Source organism: Microtus pennsylvanicus, chromosome 1 (assembly GCF_037038515.1).
Source record: "Microtus pennsylvanicus isolate mMicPen1 chromosome 1, mMicPen1.hap1, whole genome shotgun sequence".
Classification (NCBI taxonomy): domain Eukaryota; kingdom Metazoa; phylum Chordata; class Mammalia; order Rodentia; family Cricetidae; genus Microtus; species Microtus pennsylvanicus.
Genome location: NC_134579.1, coordinates 203,376,951 through 203,398,489, shown reverse-complemented (window position 1 = coordinate 203,398,489; position 21,539 = coordinate 203,376,951). Strand labels below are relative to the sequence as shown.

The 21,539-nt window shown below is 45.0% G+C and overlaps 1 protein-coding gene across 1 annotated transcript in view; it reads right to left on the bottom strand.

Moving 5' to 3' along the window:
• Positions 1-2,715: 2,715 nt before the first annotated feature.
• Positions 2,716-21,539, bottom strand: part of Ust (uronyl 2-sulfotransferase) — a 279,700-nt gene continuing 260,876 nt past the window's right edge. Inside the window, exon 8 of the mRNA XM_075949235.1 lies at positions 2,716-5,588. Coding sequence (XP_075805350.1) covers positions 5,305-5,588 — 284 coding nt within the window. The 3' untranslated portion in view covers positions 2,716-5,304. The remainder of the gene's footprint in view (positions 5,589-21,539) is intronic.

The following is a 21,539-nucleotide window of genomic DNA, read 5'->3' as shown; positions in this document are numbered from 1 at the left end:
TTGGGCACCAACCTTGTAGACATGAGGGACGGGGCACCGGCAGACCTGGACTTACATGTGATTATATGTTCGCTAGTTTCGATTCACTGGCTTAGGGAGAACTGGGGCTCTTCTTTTAGCATTTGGGGAAGGAGGGTGGCAAAGACTCACTGCAGAAGCAGCTCTTGGATGTCACTGGACCTTCTAGCTGGGTTGATTTCAAGCACGGGGAAGTCAATTCACACCCATGCCTGGTGACAGACTAAGCAGGATTTGAACTCTGGACTTTTCTGGAGACCAGTCTACGTCCTTGTTTTGTTCAGCTGCTCCAGGCTCCAGCTGCTAGCCAGCGTGCTGCGTCTGGCAGATCCATCCTGCGGGCTGCTTCTCCTCACGACTGGAATCAAAGGTGTTACAGGTCAGAGCTGAATGTTCTGGCAGACACGCCAACGGACGGACGGCTCCATGCCTGCTCAAAACATACAGTGTCTGGCGAAAGCCAGATTGAAGATCGCTAGCCTCACCCGCCAAGATTCCAAAAGGAAAAACTGAGCTCAGAGTTTTCCTCTTCGTAGTGATTTTTCTTTGCTTCCCTTTTGCTTCTCTCTCTCTCTCTCTCTCTCTCTCTCTCTCTCTCTCTCTCTCTCTCTCTCTCTCTCCTCCTCCTCCTCCTCCTCCTCCTCCTCCTCCTCCTCCTCCTCCTCCTCCTCCTCCTCCTCCTCCTCCTCCTCCTCCCCTCTCCTCTCCTCTCCTCCCTCTCTCTTAAAAGGGAATCCCCATGTTTACAAATTGAAATCCAAAATGCACAAGCGGTCAGTTCAGGGATCTGCGACCCATGAACATCTGTGTGTCTGGGGCTTCCTTGGGAATCAGTAGCAGCCCGGAGAGCAGCGAGCCAAGCCTGCCCTAGGCGGAAAGGAATTCTGCAGAGGGAAACTGTGAGGAGGCTTGAGCTATCCTGGCCTGGTGAGCCTCCGGCTTTGCCTTCCAGGGACATGTCTGCACTCAGCTTCAACTGCTTTTACGAGCTGCACTTTGAGTCTATTTTTTTCTTTTTGAAGTGGGCTGTTTACTAGTCATACATTTCTTCATCATCAGACAAAGAAAGTAAGCAATTTCAGTAAAATAAAACGACACTTTCTTGAAGGCAGCTTCCCAAATTTGACCCTGCTTTTTAAAAATAGTCACGGAGCATTATCCTGTCTTTGATGAGCTACTGCCTGCGAGGGTTAATTTTCATTGTCAGTTTGACTGACCGTGGAATTACCTAAGAGACATACCCAGAGGTCCGTCTGTGAGGGAGTTTCTAGGGAAGTTTAACCGAGAAGGAAAACCTACCCGGAGTGTTGGCATCAGTATCCGTAGCTCAGGCGTGGGGGCAGAATCCAGATGACCTCTGCATCCTTGTCTTCCTGCTTCCTGACTCCAGACACGAAGTGCCCTGCTTCTCATGTTAGCCTCCCGCTCTTCCGCCTCTCTTCCCTCAACAGGGTGGACTATATTCCCTCACACCCCAAAAGTCTTCTTTAAATGGCTTTTGTCAGCAAGAATAGTAATGAATATAGATGTATATGTATGTATGATAAAAACCAAATAGTTCATTGGATTAACTAAGTACCGACTTTAGAATTTTATGGAAGGAACTTTAGACCAAACAAGCAATGCAGATGTGGTACAGTCAGCTTTTTGTAGTACTCTGGATTTCAAATTTCATTCAGTCAAATTCAATTTCCTGAGTCATAGAAAAAAAGTCATTGAAGAGTAAAGAGCCCTCCCCACTTACCACCTGTTAAGGAGACACTCCAATTTCTTAAATAAGTTGTGTTATTATCAAAACAGACTTTTCTGTCAGTTAATACACCCAGGTTCTGATTATTTTACCTTTAGCTGGAATGTTGTGTCTAACATTACATAGCATTGGGTGTGTGTGGGGGGGGAGGGTCTGTCTGTGTCCACCCCCTCCTCTCTCTCTAAGTTACAGCATTAAAATTTCCCAGGGAGGCATTGCCGGCATAAACAGCCATCTACCTTTGAGGCTCTGCACGCCTATGCTTCCAGCCAGCTCACACACTGAGAGATACGGCATGTCCTTCCTCCCCTACGCTATAGTAGGCAGTGTAGATACTCACGGTGGTTAAAATGAGAAAGAAGTGTGCCGACTCCACCCTCACATTCACATATTTAAAGACTTGGTCCCCAGTTGGTGGCACTGTTTTGGGAGGTTGATGGAACCTTTAAGGAGGTACATCTTGCTAGAGGAAGTACATCCCTGTAAGGCTTTGGAAGTTTAGAGCATAGCCCTACTTCCTCTCTGATAAAATGCAATGTAAGCGTCCTGCGCCAGCCACCATGACTGCTGTCAATGCTGCCCACACCATTATGGACTACCCTTTAGAACCGCGGACTAAGTCTTTCTTCCTTAAGTTGCTTTGGGGCATTGTATTTTATCATAGCAACTTAAAAGTAATATTATATCCACAGGCAGGGTATGTAGACATAGCAGCAGAACACTAAGCCCATCAGTGCACATAGAAATAGAGCCAATATTTTGGTATTTTACACATATAACTAAATGCATGAGTGGCTGGCTCAAGGATTTTAGCAAGGATTTTTAATTTATTCATTTATTTATGTGGGGGGGGGTTAGAATTTTTTGTTGAGGGGGTCATCTAGTTACAGGGATGAGAGTTGATAGATTTTTCAAGGACACACATAAAAAAAAGAAACCAACACACCTTGAGGAAAGAGGGAAGTCTTTAATTTCCAACTATCAAAATAACAGAAAAAAGGTCAACTTACTTATATTCATTTATTTCTATGGGTAATGAATAAGTTAAGGAACACTTCACCTCAAACACAGATTGTTTCTATTCTTTTAGCTAAGCTAATGCTTTAGTTCCACATGTATTTTTGAATTCCCATCATGGTCAAACACCACGTTTTAATCCTTAAACAACAACAACAAGACGACGGACAAGGACTTTTACAGCATTCAGGGAAGTCAGCTGAGGGTTCATAAGAATAATTTTCCTTTTAAAAAACATCCATCTGACCAAAATAAAATCATTTTAATTAACTCCTTCCTGAGTAACTAAAACCTTGGAATGTGCTGAAAGATTATAATAAATAAGGCAAAGACCAACTAGCTTCAAATGTATTTTCTTCTTAAATTAAACTATGTAAAATGTACAATATATTTCATGAAGTACAAACTATGTCGGGCCAGGGCCCAAGTGGACTGATGAAGTACCTTGACTTCTGGGATCTAGGGGCTGTGTACTGGGACAAAATAATATTAGCCCCCTCTCCTGTGAAGTGACAGTGACCGTGGGCAAGAATAAATGTCTTTGAGCACAGCAAGTGCTGTGCAAGCTTCTAGAAAGCAGGGGACCTGTAAGAGCGACCAGCTGTCCTGGTGTTTAACAAGGGCAGGGAAAAACAAGCCAATACAGCTTAATCTTCAGATTGTGAGGCTGCACAGCGGGCCAGCTAACCATCACTCTGTCTCTGTAATGTCAGGGAGATGACTTACAAAGCTCCCCACCGCTGCTGTTCTACTAGTTTGGAGCACGCTAACTATTTTCTAGGCTGCTCTTCAAAGTCTGGTTAACGGAAGGGCTCAGGTCTCTCTGAGCAGCACAAAGGATGTTCCCCCTCTGTGAACTTCCCCTTATCTACTTCCTGTCCCAGTCCCCTGAGGCAGAAAGGAGGCTCGTGAACTGCTAGTATTGGATTTAAGTCTCTGTGATTCCTGCCTTCCCTGGATGCCAGTGGGCTGGAGTCTACTTAATGCATTTTGTGATGAAGTAGCTTCCGTACACACTGGACAGTTTCCAGATGACTGGCTTTAGACTCTGGTGAGTGTCCAGTGTCAGTGACGGAAGGAAAAACTTCTTGGGAGATTTGATGGTCTCTGCAAAGCAGAAACCATGGAACCTGTGTCAAGCCAGAGTCCTGCTTACTTTAACTTACGTGGCTAGTGTTCTTCCAGGGCTGGCTCTGGGGTAAACCCGAGGCAGACACAAGTGGTCACCAATGCCCATCCTGCTGTCACCACTGGGCTCTGGCTCTCAACTGCACAAAATCCACCAGGTAGAAAGTCAATTTCCTGGACTTTTTTTTTAATAGATAAACACAATTCAGAAATTAAAGGAACGGAAGTATCACGGAAGGTGGGGAGTTGGCAGGAGGGAAGAAGTGGACGGCATATTTTGGTGTAAAAGGATTGGCCCAACCTACTCAAAAGCTGGTCAAGCAGTGTCCTATCCAGAAGTCTTTCTGTTCCTGGCACTGATGTCCCTGGGGAAGATTATCAGGAGCAAGCAGGTTCCATAAAAAAATTATTCGACTGCTGTTTTCCTGGGACTTGTTACTAAAGACAGCAGCTCTTGCCAGTCTAGAAGTTATAGAAGACACCAAATTCCTTAAAACACAATTTTTTCTATGTGTGTTCTTGGGGGATTGTGCCCAGCGTATAGGCAAGCTTAGGGTTCCTGCCGTAGATATCAAGGCCAAAGGTAAATCAGTTTCTGGCCCTTCCACTTGTAAGAATCCAGAGGGCAGAGAGGCGTCAGACAGCCGCAGCCTTTTCCTGATGTCACACGGCCCTCGTTTGATCTGTCCTGCCAGCACTTGACATAACAAGCACACGCCATACCCCGTTAGGCTCCTTGCAAACAGAGCGACGTGTGCAGACGGAAAGTCTCAATGGAGCTCACATGCACGAGCTTTGATCTTGACAAGCCTCCCCAGCTCTGATTGGCTGGGAACGTGGGTGCCAGAGCTGTCTTGTTTTCGCGGTTGATAACTAACTACTCTGTTCTTGGTGACATGTCCCCTGAGATTGACCAGAGGCAGTGTCCTACCCATGTGGGCAGATATCAGTAACCACGGGACCCTCCCCCACATTCCTATCAGTGCCCCTTCTAGACTCCCCTCTCTCTGAAAAGTTTGTTTCTACTGCCGGATACAATATCTTTACGATGGAAGAAATACTTTTCGAGACATCTTAGAAATGATAAAACGCCTGGGTTGGTGGACATACTTCTCTCTCTTTTCTCACTGTAAGGGGTGGGCAGAGGATGGGAGGCCATTCTGTGAACAATCTCGTGTAACTGGGAAAGACTCAAGGAGACAAGGAAAGAAAAACACAGAAAAAAAATAAAACCCGCAAAACCGGGCATCTCCCAATGACCCCAACATGTGGGAATGTTTTGTTCTTTTTAATGCAACCGAGCATTAATGGAAGTCCCTTCAGAATTTTTCTTTCCCAAAGAACTTCCTGGAAATGGGGGACACAGCCACGGTGGCGATGTCGCGCTCGTATCACCTCTTATAAATATCTTCTAGCCACTTTTCGTCATCTTGTTCCTCGTCGTCGATTGGCTCCTCGGTCTCCAGAGGGGTAGGAATGAAGAACTGCGGTCGCAGAGGGGGCCTGCTGGTGCGAGACTTCAGTCCGAGCTTGCGCTTCAGCAGGTGGAACTGCTCTTTGACGTAGTGGTAGAACTCGTACTCGAACCTCATTCTCTGGTAGAGAATCTGCACGGCCTCGGGAGAGGGGACCGTTTTCTTCACGGTCACAGTCATGTTGCCAAGCTTCCTGTGCTCTGGAAAAGAACCAGGGAGCCCATGAGTGGCTATCCGTGAAGCCTTAGCTTAGAAGTAAGCAGGAAGTGTGTGTGTGTGTGTGTGTGTGTCTGTGTGTGTCTGTGTGTGTCTGTGTGTGTGTGGTGTGCATGCCTGGTATTGGACACCCAACAAAGAGGAGAAGATGTCCCCATGGGATATGGCAAGGTGTCTCATTTCTCGACTGGAGAAAGAGAATTCACTTGTTTATGGTCTCCTGCAGTGTGTTCTAAATGGAGTAAAAGGCAGGTGTGGTAGGCTCAGTCAGTTGAGCGGGTCAGGAGGGAGGATCATACTGGAGTTGACGCTTAGCTTGTTAGCACAATGAGACCCTACGTCAATGAAAACAAATACATGAACACTGGAGGAGAGAGTGAGGAAGAGGAAGGAGAAAATATTCTTGTTTATTATTATTACTATTACTATTATTATTAATAGGCTCTATTATGTAGTCCTGGCTGTCCTGGAGCTTACTATGTAGACCAGGTTGGTTCTAACCTGCAGAGAGTCACCTGACTCTGAACCCTCTGGAATTAAAGGTGTGCATCACCACATCGGACTATATTCTTGTGATTTTATTACCTAATTTATTAGTTAAATTATTTGACCCAAACCGCTCTGAAACGAATCTGAAGAATGTGACAAAAATCACGTATGCAGCCATTGGTTAAATTTTTGAGAGAAGTAGGCAAAGAGAGAATGTAGGCACAAAAAACAAACTTCGGGGTGGGGGAATGGCTGTTTCCTTCTGCCCAGGGAAGGGTTCTCACTCAGTGCTCCTGGTCTCTTGCTCCCACCCCTCTTCAGGGAGGCAAGCCATGTAGATTATGCCTGGGTTTCTTATTTCTATGCTGGAGGAGGAGCTCCCTGGGAGGGCGCATCCTGTCAGGTGGCGCAGGACTTCATGCCACACGTGAAGTCATTTTCTTGTCAACCCTCACATGCAAGGCTGGCATCTGGACTGGCATCTCTACATCTCCAGTGTGCATTTATCAATTTGCTTAGAACCCAGGCGTGAGAAAGTGGGTGTCATTTATTAGCCCCCCAAATCCCAAAGGCAAGTACACAGGACACACGCTGGTCATCCTAATGAGTTCTGTGGGAGGTAGGTCAATAGGCTGTAACCGTCCTAGCAGCCGACAAAGAATTTTAACACAGTACACTGCTCTTAAAATAACAGTCACAATTATTACTAGGTATGAAACCATTTGGAACTGTTTTCCATCAAGTCTCTTAACCAAAAGCTTCAGTAGAATTAGCAACACTTTACTAGTATCCATGGAGTAAGTCCAGTACACCACATCTGCTCCTGGGCAGCCCTGGCTCTGGGGACTCCACTCAAATTCCTTCAGACGGCCTTATTTTATCCACGTTTTATAAGGCAATGAAATCTGCAGGAAGACCCTAAGGGGCTTTCCTACACAGATACCCCACTGTCCTGACAACTGTACCCACTTTTGGGAAGCACTGGCCATAATAAACACAAGTCCAGGCTGTCTGTCTGTCATCAGCAAACTCCTCAGAACAGGCAGAGAAAGCAAAGGGGAATTTTCCATTTCCATCTCTTGGGTGACAGGAGATCCCCACGTGTATTTCTGTTCCCTCAGTGTGTTACTCTCCTTAGCCCCGCCTCTAAGTGCCCTTGTGAAACATGAGGGACAACGACAGCTGCTTCACAGAGATCTTAGGAAAGCTACATTTTTATTTGGATTTTTAAACTCCCGTTTTACATTGACATCCGATTTTTGCTTCATCCACCTGTCCTTTCAGTGATGCTCACCGTTGATCAGTTCCCCCACCTCTCCCTCTCTCTCACACACACAGAGACACAATCCATTCTTCTTGGGGTGGGGCTACGGCAAGGACTTAGGTATCCTAGACTGGTCTTGAACTTGCTAGCTGTAGCAATCCCGCGCGCCAGAATATAACCACTGGGAAGTGAAGGCCTCACCCGTGGGCACCGTTTGATAACTTCCAGGGGTGTGTGACTGTCATGCTCTCTGGGGACACTCACAAACGAAGAATCCAAGCCAGAACACCTTCCACGAAGGCAGGAGCGGGGCAGGCAATCCAGCCCAAGATCAGTCCGGCAGTGTGTTTGGCCCATGGAATATTTGTTCAGAATTTCACTTAGTTCTATGGACTTGGTCTAGTTCACGTGGAATATGAATTTCTGGCCTTTCTTAGAGGAAGGCTATGGAACTCAGCATGACCATACCCCTGAGAGAGATGGTGCACTCAGACCCTAAGTGGCAGCTCGTTATTTTATGTCACCTGCCTCATTGCTATAAAAATTCTCCAGCGCCCCCTGCTCTGGAGGCTTAGAAACTCTGAGTTTTATACATCTAGAAAGCAAGGGTTTTATGCGAGTGCTCCAATCAGTCCTCCTCAGTGTGCCCACTGCCACCTCACACCCCTTTCTCTGCAAATATTTATTGAGTAGCCATTTGGTACCAGGTGCGGGAGCCGTGGAAAATGAATGGAACACTGTCACCACCACCACCCACAGACATTCTGACAGCTTGCCCCATGCCACGCTTTGTGAGACATGAACACACATTTTCAATTCCTGTGCTATGGGGTCGTTTACCATCTTTATAGACTTGGCTCTGGAATCCAGGACCCTGCTCAGGCTCCCAGAGCCAGAAAACAGAGAAGTCAGAAGTCGGGTCTGAGAGTCCGACAAGCTGATCCAAGTTTCAACCACGCTAAAGTTGAGCTGGTCTCCCAGGCTAAGGGGGCGCCTCCCCTCCCACAGAACCAGGGGCCATGGGTACGGGAAGGCAGGGCATTCGGGTTTGCTTCTTGGCATCAGCACTTCCTCTCCATGGTCACAAGCCAAAACTGGTGGACCTGTTTTAAATACTTCGCATAAAGACGAGGCTTTCATATCTGCCTACCTTGGTTCTCCTGTTTGCCCAGTTCACCAGCAAGCACCAAGGACCTGACAGACTCGCTCAAGGTGATAAACCTAGTATGTGAAGTCCTGAGCCTGGAAAGAGGGCTTTCTGATTCCCTTCTAGCACCTTCTGGCTATATCACAGGCTATTAATTTTCCAAATGGAGTGGAAATCTATAACCACCCACTTCTCCAGGCCCAGTGTGGACTCTGGCATTAAGGGGATTGCTCAAAGAGAAGGGCTTGAGTGTTCTAACTTGGGTGGGGGGAGGTAGCGCTGTGGGGATCCTGGGAGGATCTGCTGAAAAAGGTAGCAGCCAGCAACAGTGTTTTCAGAATGAAAGGGACTGTGTCTTTCTCAGTATTCCCTCCCTAGTGCCCATCTCCGTGCCTGGAATGTAACAATGAAATGAAACCTGCATTTGAAATCCATCGGTAAGACTGCATTAACCCCAGCGGCAACTGTGGGTGTTGACTTGACATAGCCTGTTGCTTGCTAAGTTCCTTTCTCACTTGAGGTTCTCCCCTAAGCAAAACTCCATGTCTAGAAAGTGGATTTCTTGAGCTAGGCTGGGGAAGTCATGGCTGCTCTCCACAGGTTGTGGAGTCTATTTCCCCTCTCCTCCCTTCTGCTGAAGAAACCACGTAATACAAATTTAGTAAGGCTGAAGAATTACCATAAGGGATGGCTTGCACAAACTTAAACATCTGTGCAGACAGACCTGTGTCGCTGCCACATTACAATACTGGGTGTATTATAACTGTAGGCAATAACGGAAGAAATCTGTGCACCCCTGCTCAAAGCGACATCTGTGTGGCTCTTTTGTTGCATAGTTGTTTTCAATGATTTGTCTGGACATCATTTTGAATACTTTTTCATGTTGTTTTATCATTAGCAAAAGAAAAATGTTCTTTTTAGAGATGGCCCAAGAAAATGTTTCTGGCCCAAGAATGAGGACTGGAGCTCAGATCCCTACCACCCATGCAAGAGCCTGGGAGGAGGGGCAGTTTGCCTGCACGTGCAGTGCTCTGGGGTGTGGGTATTTTTTAAAAATTTTTTCGTTTTGGGGATTTCCTACCTAGCTCCTAAATAAATCACACACAGAGGCTTATTATTACTTATAAATGCCTGGCCTTAGCTTGGCTTATTTCTAGCTAGGTTTTCTTAGCTTAGATGGTCCCATCTACCTTTTGCCTCTGGGCATTTTTTTTCTTTTATCTTACTTTCTTTCACTCTTTCTCTGGGGTGGCTGTGAAGCTGGGTGACCCAACCCTAGTGTCCTCCTGTCCTTGTCCTCTTTCTCTCATTCCTTGATCTCTCTTTCTTCTCAATTCTCTTTTCTCCTTCTATTTATTCTCTCTGCCTGCCAGCCCCACCTATCCTGCCTCCTGCTTTGCTATTGGCCATTCAGCTCTTGGTTTTGACCAATCAGGTATTTTAGACAGGCAAAGTAACACACTTTCACAGAATTAAACAAAAGCAACATGAAAGAATGCAACACATCTTTGTATCATTAAACAAAGGCCCACCAGCACAAACAAATGTAACAAATCTTAAAATAATATTCTATAAGACAGGCTGAGACAGGTGATTCTCAGGGCACACTGGTAGTAGCTAGACTAGCTGAACTGTTAAGTTCTGGGTTCAGTGAGAGACCCTACCTCAATAAATAACATGGAGAGGAACTGAGAAAGACATCTGGGATCAACTTCTGCCTCTCTCCACATGTGTGCACATTGTATACATGTGTATACACACCCATATGCACACACGCACACACAGACACACACACATGCAAAAACAGAAGAATTAGAACATTCATTCAGATCACATCCATTTGGTTCTATGTGCCAAGGGACCTGCTGTGGATTTAATTTAAATGGAGACTTTTTGATCAACCCTATTTCCTTTTAGAAAATAACACGTCAGGCTCCAGGGAGCATCCTTGGATAACAGAGCTTTCAGAAGAACTGCCCAGCACAGACCAAGTCTTACAGGGCATTGGGGACCTCACCCTGGTTCAATACCATGTCATCACTGCATGGACTGCGGGGACATTGCAAAATGTGCAGATGCTGTGTGCCGACACCTGGTCCTTCCAGTGAGCCACCCTACTCACACCAGACATTCAGTGTTCAAACATGATAACAAATATTGCCCTCCAACAACCTTGCTTGTGTGGAGGATTGTGTGGTAACAAGCATGATATGTTTAACTCCAGCCGAGGCTATGAGTGGATTTGGCTTTCCTGACCCAGATCGGGACATTTGGCAAAAGCCTCAACTCTCTTCACCTCTGTTGCATGGACATGATATGATGTTTAGACTGATTCATAATCTTCAGGACTCTCAAAAGTTCCTTTGATGTAAATAAAAAAAAAAGAAATCATAAACCTGCCGCTTGCAGCGCTCCCTCCCACCCCTCTTGGTCTGTCAAACACGTATAATGGAAATACGTTGTTGCCTTGACTCTGGGCCAGGATAAACAATCTGGAAGCAGTGTAAACTCAGCTGCAGCGGAGGACAGAGGCCTTGCTTTATGACCTCGGAGATGGTTAACCCAGTGTAAAAGAACCAAACCTCGCTGCTGACTGGAGCTGTGTTTTGATGCTGGACAGACTCTGCGGCTCCCCTTCTCCACTCGCCAGAATGAATACTGCACAGTGATGTGAAGCCCCCTCCCTTGCACCCCCCCCCCCCGCCCCTTGCTCCAATCCAGACTTGTTTTAACCTGTTCCTGCAGAGGTCATGGGCAAGAAATGGATATGAGCTTCATAAGAACTGAAGTGAGGTCAGATTTTCCTGGGGGTGGGGGCAAGCATCATCAAAAGACAGGCATCCTTTCTCAGCTTCCGGTTAGCTAAACAGTGCCTGACAAGAGGCCCTGAAGCCTTAACAAGCCTTCTGTTTTTAAAATCTGCATTTTTATTATCCCCAGATTAGATTACATACAGAAATTTCCAACAGGCAAAGAGAAGCACACTTTCTCAGGTGGCAGGTTGTGAGGAAAGTCACAGTCAGGTGTGGTGGAACCGGAGTACTAGGCAGTGGGAGAGGGAGCATCAGGGCATGCGCCCCGAGGCTGAGGGGGCAACAGAGCATGCGCCCGGGGGCTGAGGGGGGCCACAGGGTATGCGAACCCAGGGCTGAAGAAGCAGCAGCAGGGCGCGTACCCCAGATCTGCAAAGCTAGCAACTCCTGCAGAACTCTGCACCATGCTGGCTGCCACGGAAACCGTGTGAACAACGATGTGTGTCACAGATAGAGTAAACTCATTTCCGGAATTATGCGGGGCGGCCACACAGTTCAGACACATGAAATACAACTGCGGCGCAGCCAGGCTGCCCTGCAGCTGCGAGCAGCGGAAATGAATGTGTGTCACTTCGACTTCACAGTGATGGGCGGGGCTGACAGGAGCAGCTTTTGATGTGCCCCTCGCGTGATTGATGGCATGTTAGGGTCAGCTTCTTGGAGGTATGGCAATTAAGAGAGAAAGGGGGCGGGGGAGAAGTCACTCCAGGGCCAGCTGTCTCCGAGCTTAAGGTTGGTAAAGTAAACAGGGATTTTTTTTTTTTCGGTCTTCATTTCAGATCTAGAAGTATAAATAACCAAAAATTAAGTTGAGATCACTTTGAATTTCAAGAGAACCTTTGCTCTGTACCGCCAAGTGCAAATTACATGGTTTTCTCCATTCCCCCCAAACGGCAAGGCTCCTTTGATGAGGGAAAATGAAGGATTTTTAACACTCAAAAGCTGTTTTGATATTTGGAAGCGGGGGCTCGATATAAAGAACCAAGAGGAAAATGCCCTTGGCTTGTGTGGAGTGGGTCACCGAAAGTCCATGGAGAGCAGGGCACTGCCCGTTTTGGGGTGGAGGCTAGCTGGTCAGTGGCCTTCCATGGGGCATGTAGGTTTCAGAATGTCACACAGGTAGATCTCAACTCCACAGACTCTAAAGCCTGAGAGTGGCCTTCTTGAGTGACTCCCACTTGGACGGTTCAACTCCACATCAGATATCTCGGCATCTGCCAAAATGGCTAAGGAGGCAGTGGCCATGGTAGGGTCTGTGGCAGGGGCAGCAGCTGTGGTGGCGCAGTGGCTGGGGTGGGACGATGGCATTGGTCATTAGTGGCCAAGACCTGCATGGACCCAGTGCACCCATTTATTAATGCTGTATTGTGTACCCACTAAACCCAATGCAAAGAATATGAGAACCCGTAAAGCTGGAGACACAGACTCACCCTTGAGAAGGCGCAAACAATAGACAGAGGAGCAGACTTGAAACAACCCTCCTCTACCATCTGGGAATCCTTGCCCCGCCCCCGGACCTGGTGGGCCTCCTTCCAAAAGAAAATCAGAGAAGCGGCCAGAAGAGGCAGCAAGCGTGCTTTTGTACTAAGCGAATGTGTATCTGTTGCCGGGTCAGGTGAATACTCTGGGTCAACGGATAGCCTAGGGCACCAGCACATGCAGAGGCCGACCAGGGGCCTGAGGATCTGCAGAGTTGATGAAAACTGCAGCCTTCTACCTACACAATGGCCATCCTAAGGCTTAAACCGCGCATCTGCCTGGAAGTGGCACTCCGTCCCTTCTGGTGCCATTCGCATGCCAAGAGGGATGTGCACGGGGTCACCCCAGTGCCTGTCTAGGTCAGGGAGCTAGCAGTTGACTTTCCCTGACACCTAGGTTTGGTAGACAGAGGGTGAATTGCTTCCTGTCAGTCAAAAAAAGCATTGAAAGACTCTATTGCCCAAAACACACATACATGCTTCTCATAATAGTGTTTTGCTGCCAGATACCAGCCCAGTCATGGGGCAACAACAACAGAATGAATTTCTGTTTAAAAAAGATGTCTAGAAGAAGAACTCCTACTGCAAGGCTCATCATGGCTTCATCAATAGAACATACCACACACACACACACACACACACACACACGAAATCATTACTGACAAGTGTGGTTTTTGTCATTCTTTGCATATCTGTCAATTTGTCTGGTGTCAGAGCAGGGCAGGGGGAGCTGTCCAGGTCAATGAGTGATGAGAACATACCAGGACAAAGGTCAAACAAAGCGGATAGCATACAACTGTCATCTCAATACTCAAGAAGCAGAGGCAGGAGCATCTCATGTTCCATGCCAGCCTGGGCCACACAGTGGGACTCTGTCTTAAGAAAAGAAAGAAGCAGCAAAGGTGATTAGGAGAAAGTTCAGTCTTGCGTTTCTAAGTTCCTTTGGCTTTGAACAGTTCTAGAAGTCGGACATCGGACAGTAGATGGGACACGGAACTCTTTATTGCGCAGCATTTGAGTGGTTCTAGCAGGCTAGTGTTACTTAGCACGCACATTCTCCCTCTCTCTCTACACACACACACACACACACACACACACACACACACACGCACGCACACGCTGAAGAGGCTCCCCTGGAGAGATACATTTCTCCTTCAGTGTGCTCAAGTTCACTGCTGAAATCGAGCCCTGATGTTAGGTCAATGGCTGACACCCACAGGCAATGACGGAGCCCCAGGGAAGTTCCCACCCTGACTTTTTATAGTGGCCCATCATGTTTCCCAGCAATCAAGTTACCTATGCAGTTGTACATAAGGTTATCATAAAACCTGAGGACTCTTCATCAGCTTTATAGCTTGAACCTTTATAAGAGACAGGAGTGGCTTTCTACTTAAAGAGTCATTTATCTATATACACAGACATAGATGTATCTGTACATACGTAAATGGATATAGGCAGGCAAGTTTTAGGAAGTTATGGAAAAACTAAGACACTAAAATGACTTTTAACCAAGCCACAATTATTACTACAGTAACACATTTCCCCTCAGTGCTTTTATTTATGCATATAAATTAAAAAATACATTGGCTCTATTTTTATTTAGTTTCATACTATTTTGAACATAAATTATCACATGTATTTTTATCACCAATTATTCCAAGTCCATCGCTCTACACCTTTAAGACAAGACCTCACTCTGTATCCAGGCTTCTCTGGAATTTATGGAAATCCTCCTGCCTAAGCCTTCTAACAACTAAAATTTATAGTCATGAGTTGCCAGACTCAGACTTTCAAGCCATAATTTGCAGCACACTTTAAGATACAATGCCTGAATGTCAAATAAACACACCACTTCTACTTAGGGCTTTCGTTCATTTGTTTCTACAACTCTAAATAATATGAGATGACATCCTAATTGACAAGCAAGTTTGGTCCCTGTGTCCCAGAGATCAGTGCACATTCAGATGCCCAGGGGTCAGTTTTCTTCTTTTCAGTGCTGAGGCTTCATTTCCACCAGCTCTATGACGTTAATATAAATTTTATGTAACATAATTCCTCTAAGTGGAAAGGCATTTACTTTACCATTGCATAACTATCGCTTGGCTTATTAAAGTTCCAAAGTGTTCAGTTCAGCCTCTATTGACCATGTGAATGGAAAGATCTACAGCCATGAACTTGTGTATGATTGCCAAGAGAGCATGTGACACCCAAGCAATTCCTGGCCGTTTGTACTGCACAGTGATTACAGCTACAGAGGTGAAATGGTCCCTCCTTTTCTCTTATTGGTAATTCTAAGTGGGTTTTTGCTAGGGCAGAGCCCACTGGAGCGCTTGTTTTGTCTCAACATTGTCTCTATCACTGTCATCAGTCTTGACGAGTGACCTGACCTGTGAGTCCCAAGAGGCAGCAACTCGATGTTTGCTCTGGAATGTTAACCCTGGGGAAATTTTGATAAACCCTTCACGGGCCATGAATGATGAAGCTGGCCATGGAAGCTGAACATACAAGATAAGGGAGATATTTAACCCCTGGCCAGGCATTAAGAAGTTAAGTTAATGAGAAGTGTGCTACTCAAAATAACCGTTCCCGAGTCAGGGAGTGCAAAGTGAGGTTCCGAGGATGCTGTCAATTTTCCCCAGTGTGAGTGCAATGGTCCCTGCAAATCTGATCCATTTGATCCAGGCAACTCCCAAGCCCTGGGTGGTAGCAGGTATTGGAGGGAGATAAAGGAATAAATCTATTGCCTGCTCCTTTCCCCATGAACTATAAGGTCTGCACTACGTGTGCTAGAAGACAGGCCTTGTGTTTACAAGCACATCCAGAACTGTGCCTTAGGCAAAGCCTAAGAAAGCCTGCAACGAGGGTTCAAATCCTGCTCACAGGGGAGGCTCATTGGTTTATCTACACCAAGTTTGAAATTGCCAACTGAGTGCCAGAAACGCCAGAGCCCTCTGAGGGAGCAATGGCATGGTAAAGTCACAGGGGCATTAAAACAGAGTGGCAATTGTTTGATAGGAACATTTACATACTGTAAAAATGTTACGGGCACAGCAAACTTGCAAAGGCAATCTGGGAAGAAAAAAAAATTTAGAAAATTGCCATATAGTTTTGAAAGTTTTTGTTGTAGCTGGAACATGTATTTGCAGTTAGAACTAGATTTTAATGAGAAAAAAAAAAAGCACTTCCATTCTTCCAATGTGAAAACAAACAAGCAAGGAAACAAACCGGAAGGGACATTGCCATGTTTTAGGCAGAAGCTCAGCAGCGGGCTGTGGATGAAGGTGGTGGGGAGAGCCCGTGAGCGGACTTTCAGGCTCAAGGTTAAGAGAAGCTGCAGAAGCCTGTGGCATTAGTGAGAGAGAAGACAGGCAGCCAAGAAAGACTTCTGCTGCAGTGCAAGCCTGGAACTGTGGCGACATGTGCCAGCTTCCTTCTCTTCCTGCACGTGTTCTCTCTTCCTTTCCTTCCATTTTCTCTGTCTCCTTTCTTCCTGACTTCCATTTTCCTTCCCTTCCCCCTTCCTCTCTCCTCCTCCCCTCCCCTCCCTCCTTTCTTCTCCTCTCTTCTCCCCCTTCCCTCCTTTCTTTTTTCCTCTCTTCCTTTTTGGGACTGGAATTGAAACAACAGCCTTATGCATAGGAAGTCAAGTCCTATATACCTCTGAGCTTCTAACCTCACCCCAGCCACCTTCTTAGATAGAACAAAACAAAAGGCTTACAAAGCAACAGCTTCCTATGGTGGGAATAGCATGCCCCAGGTTGGAAAGAGGCATTGAGGTATTTTTAAAATACCTCAAGAAAGAGGGGTTGAGGTATTTTTAAAATGCTCCCAGCTCTCACTAGGCCCCATCATGTCTGGTTCACATGAGAATGGTTTTAAAGACAGGTTGGGCAATGGACGGGGGCGAAGGGATAATCTGAACGTCATTCAAGGCAGTCTTCCAGAATGCATTCAAAAGATGGAAAAGCAAAGATGTCCGAAGGAGAAAATTCAACTGGAAAAGCTGTAAGCCATTACGTTTCAGATTTACTGGAGCATGAAATGAAGTTTCATGATGTTCTAAAAACAACAACCCAACTGCTTAAAACTGAGTAAGCGGATTGGCATTGCTTCCATACCATACTTTTATCTCATCTTGATAGAATCGTGGAAACTGGTTCAGGAGAGCACAGTTCTCTTTTTTTAAACCATGCACAGTTAAAGAGACATTAAGAAAAGTCACTTCTAATTGCTCCCACCTAGCGAAACCACACCTAGACACACGGTTGACGGACGACTTTCAGCGTCTTTTCCTCTTGACGCCCTGTCACGGAGTGATTGATTTGAAGGTCCCCATGAACCTGACTCCTTCTGGGCTGTCTACAATCTTTACAGCCCCATGGCAAGGACCCGAACACCTTCACAACTACACCTCTTGAGTTTCCATGAGGGCTGTGGGTTTTCAGACAGAAATATCGAGATGAGGGGGCGTGGGCTTCATTTTCAAATGTCTCTTCTCCCTGTCTTCCTCTTTGACCCAAAGAGAAAATTGCCAACAATTTCTGGTCCAGGGAACAATGCCGTCAGGTTCCACAGCAGTGTTGTGGTACTGTCTCATGGGCCTCTGCTCTCACTGCCCAGTTTCCTCTCTCAGACTAACAAATTAATCTTTTACCTGTCACTTTGGAAAACAAAGTTCCAACACAATAGAAAAAGAATCTACTATGTGTTACCTTTTAAAATAGAATTCTGGTGCCACCACCCATCTCTGGGTGTACATGTGCTTAGAGGTCAGAAAACAACTCAAATGAATTGGTTCTCATCACCTTCTACCATGTGGGTCCTGGGGATCAAACTCAGGCTGTCAGGCTTGGAGGCAAGAGCCTTCATCCACTAAGCCATCTTGCCAGCCCCAATAATTTCTTTATAAGACTATATGAAGTCATTTGTTTCCTAGCAAGTGAGCCTATGGCCACACCATGGAAGATGTGCACATTGCTGTACTCGTGATACATGCAGGAGAATCTTAGCATGTGTGATTTTTTTTTTATTTTTAGTGGTGAGCACATTGTGATGCCATGAACATAAAACGCTGTAGACAACAATGCTGGGAATGAGCATGCGCACTGAAAACTTGTACACCATTTCCTCCCAAATGGATCAAATGCCATGCAACTTAATTCAGTCACCATGTCTTAGATCTTACAAATGACAATAAAACAAACTCCCAACTTCTTGGCAAGTTAGAGGGGAAGGAAATCTTTTCATGGTTTCTTTATGAGTGGATTTAATTCCTCCCTCTTTTTCTGAACATTTGCAAAAATGCCCAGTGCCCAAGAAACTTCTATTTATTTTTTTTCTCTTCCTTTTCCCCCTGCAAAGTCCAAAGCACCAGGAAGGGAGTTGTGGGCACCATGGGGAGGAAGCCAGAGCATGCAAAGTATCATTCCTGCTCTTAAGCTTTGCTGGCCCTGGTCAGAGGCAACAAAGGATCATGGGAACCATACCTCCTGCTGCATCAAGGCCATACAGGGTGATTCTTAAAGGTCATGTTCAGAAGCATCATTTCAATCTCTGTGTTAATGTTTTTGGCTACCAGGACCAACTGTTCAGAGCAGCCTTGGAGATGAGCTCCAAATATTCATTTCTCGCCACAAGAATGTCTTGAAGGCGCTGAGACTACCATGCCTCCATGTGTTAGATCTCATTTTCCATATGTTAGTGGCTGCAGTGTAATTCTTAAGACCCACTTGGAGTGTTTAAGAGGGAGTTAGGTTTCAGCTCCATGTAACACCCTTAGTTCATCCCCTGCCTGGAGAGATACGTGGATAACTACTTTTTCCTAATGTAAATATAGATGAGGTAGGTTGAAATTCAAGTTTATGCTTTACAGCAGCAGATGATGGATAAGCCATCCCATAACTGTCATGCTAACACTGGATGACAGATGAGCCTGGTCTGTAGACACGAAGATGAACGTGGAGATAGGAAGGACGCTAGACGTTTAAAGGAAATAGATAACACTCACTGTTAGTGTGAAATGTTTTCGATTGCTACTATTCTCAGCACATCAGCTCAAAGATACTCATGAGTAACAAAGGCCTTTGCAGAATATTTGAAAACTAGCATTTTTTAGCACCTTAGAACGACCCAACTACAATTTAAGTTGATTTCTACTAGTGGGTAATTATTTGTTTCTGGTAGACTATGTATTTCAACATACAATACAAAAACAAACCTTACTGAATGTCAACTCACTTTAAATTGAGCAGTGAACACACCATAGAATATCTTCCTACCTATCCAACTAGAATGATTCACATACAAAGAAGAATTTTAAGTTTATCAGTTATTGGTTTGTTTAAAGATTCTAAGGAACCTTAAGACATCCAGCAGACGTTTGTAGCAACCAGACAAAAGGGGTCTGCATTTTTGCTTTGCTATTTTAGAAAAAATAAGCAGTTTTGCTTGGATTGTTTACTTTTGTAAATTCCATTCCTTCATGCATTAAAAACCCTTATGGAAGCCAAAGTTGTTGACATGCTAGTAACAAATGGCTTCACTGTTGTCAAGGCGGAGCCTCACAAACACCTTATTAAAGTGGTTACTTTCACAATCCCAACCATTAGAACCTTTGCCTTCTGAAAAAGAGACTAAGCCGTCGAGATGTCAGTGAACAGCCATGTCAGCATCACCATGCTTTCTAGAAACTCCGATTTCTTAGGGACTTAGCAGAGTCAAATATCCTAGACTCCTGCCTCTCAGTTAAGTTCTGTACCGCATGGATCTTTACCGCCCCTCGTTTTTCTCTGCATGGAGAGAGAGTGAAGGTGACAGCTATAACAGGGCTGTTAGACGTCACCCAGACCTGTGTGTTAGAGCTGCCTCTACCAACTGCCAACTCAGTGAGGACAGAGGGAGGCCATGGATTTGATCTAAGCAGAGAGTTCTTGTATCTACAAGATGAACAAAATTACAGTATCTACTTCATAGGGTGGCCATTAGGACTACATAAAATAGACAACAAACAGTTTGACAATTGTTTCTGAAAAACAACAAGACCCCAGGAAGGGTAAAAACTGCCATAACTATAGATGGAGTTGTATGCTTGTATGAACACTAACCAGTAACAATATATATATATATATATATATATATATATATATATATATATATATATATATATAGAGAGAGAGAGAGAGAGAGAGAGATAGATAGAGAGATAGTAATTTGTCTATGAGGTTAGAAAGGAAGGGTTCTCAGGTACAGTGTGACCACAGAAGACTCTTGTCAAAACAATCCTGTGCAAAAGTCCCTGAAACTTTATGCAAACACACTCCCCTGAGACATCTGCCCACGACTGTTTGTTCAGCCTCAGAACAACACTACCCTTATGTAATCCACGTCATTTGGGCTCAAAAAATCTTCCCCAACCTTCGCCACTTTGAAGCTGGTCATCATCTACCATGGCACCCAGATTCCCACAGCAGTGCTCTAGTGTCCCCCAAAACATCATTCCCCATCGGAGACCCTCTCTGTTACTCAGATTGACAGAATGGTAACAAACGTCCTTCTCCATTTCAAAGTGTTCTCTTGAAACATTAGTATTCTGTCATGAAGCCAGAAAAAAAAATGTTGATCCCCTAATTAAAACAAAAAAGAATTCAAGTTCAAATTTAATCAAAAATGAGTGCATATTATTAACTCCATGGAATTACTTATTGGCATATCATGGCTTCTTCAGAATTTTAAGGACTTCCAGTCCAGTTACAATATTTATATTCTATACCATATTCATGAACATTTACGGAATTTTCCCCATCTATGCATGCATTAGCTTTACAAAAGTGACAGAGTAGTTCTCACATATACTATACAGCCTATAATTGACCATATTTTCTTTAAAACTGCGAACAATATACCTTGGAGGCTTCATATATGTTTTTATCTTCCTGGTCCCATTTGGGCAACATTATCTCTTTTCTGTACAACCTTTTAAAATTTTGTTTTAATTTTGTTTATTTGTATGTGCATGCATGTGTGTGTGTGTGTGTGTGCGCGCACGCAGAAGCATCCTTATGCATACAAAGGCTAGAGAAGAACTTTTAAGAGTTGGTTCTCTCTTTCACTGTGGGCCATATATTGACTTTCCATTTTTTTTTCCTGTCTTGCATCTGGCCTGTTCTTGACAAATAACAAGCCTTCAAAACAGTTACGTTTTGTAAGATCCCCCACTGCCACCACGATATTAGCTGGGCATTTAAGGGAAAAGACAATGTAATGATAGAGACACAAAGGGCATATCAGGTCCCTGTGAACATCAGGAACTGCACCGTTTAACCATTGATCCGATTTCCTGATTCATGTAATTTGAGAAAACCAATTCATTCCTGGTATCTTATGGAATGACAAGCTATTTAACTAAGGAAAAATACAGAATATCATTTTGGAATAAAATTGGAATTTCAGTCAAATGTCCAAAAATGCTCAGAAACTGGTATTAGAAAAAAAAAACAGACCCATTCAAAGACCCTTTGCTTTTTATGTTGATCTGTCCATTTTCCCCAGAATGTTCGTATTTACTGGGTGGAGCCAGCTCTGTTTTCTACATCTCTTCTGATCAGATGTAGGAATACTGGCTATTGTATCATTCTCTAACCATGAGTGTAACTGTTTCCCCATGGATATGGCTGTATAAGACCTACAGTCGGATTTTAGTGACCCTTAAAGGAAAAGCTTGCTGTTTGCCTAGTCCCAGCTTGAGG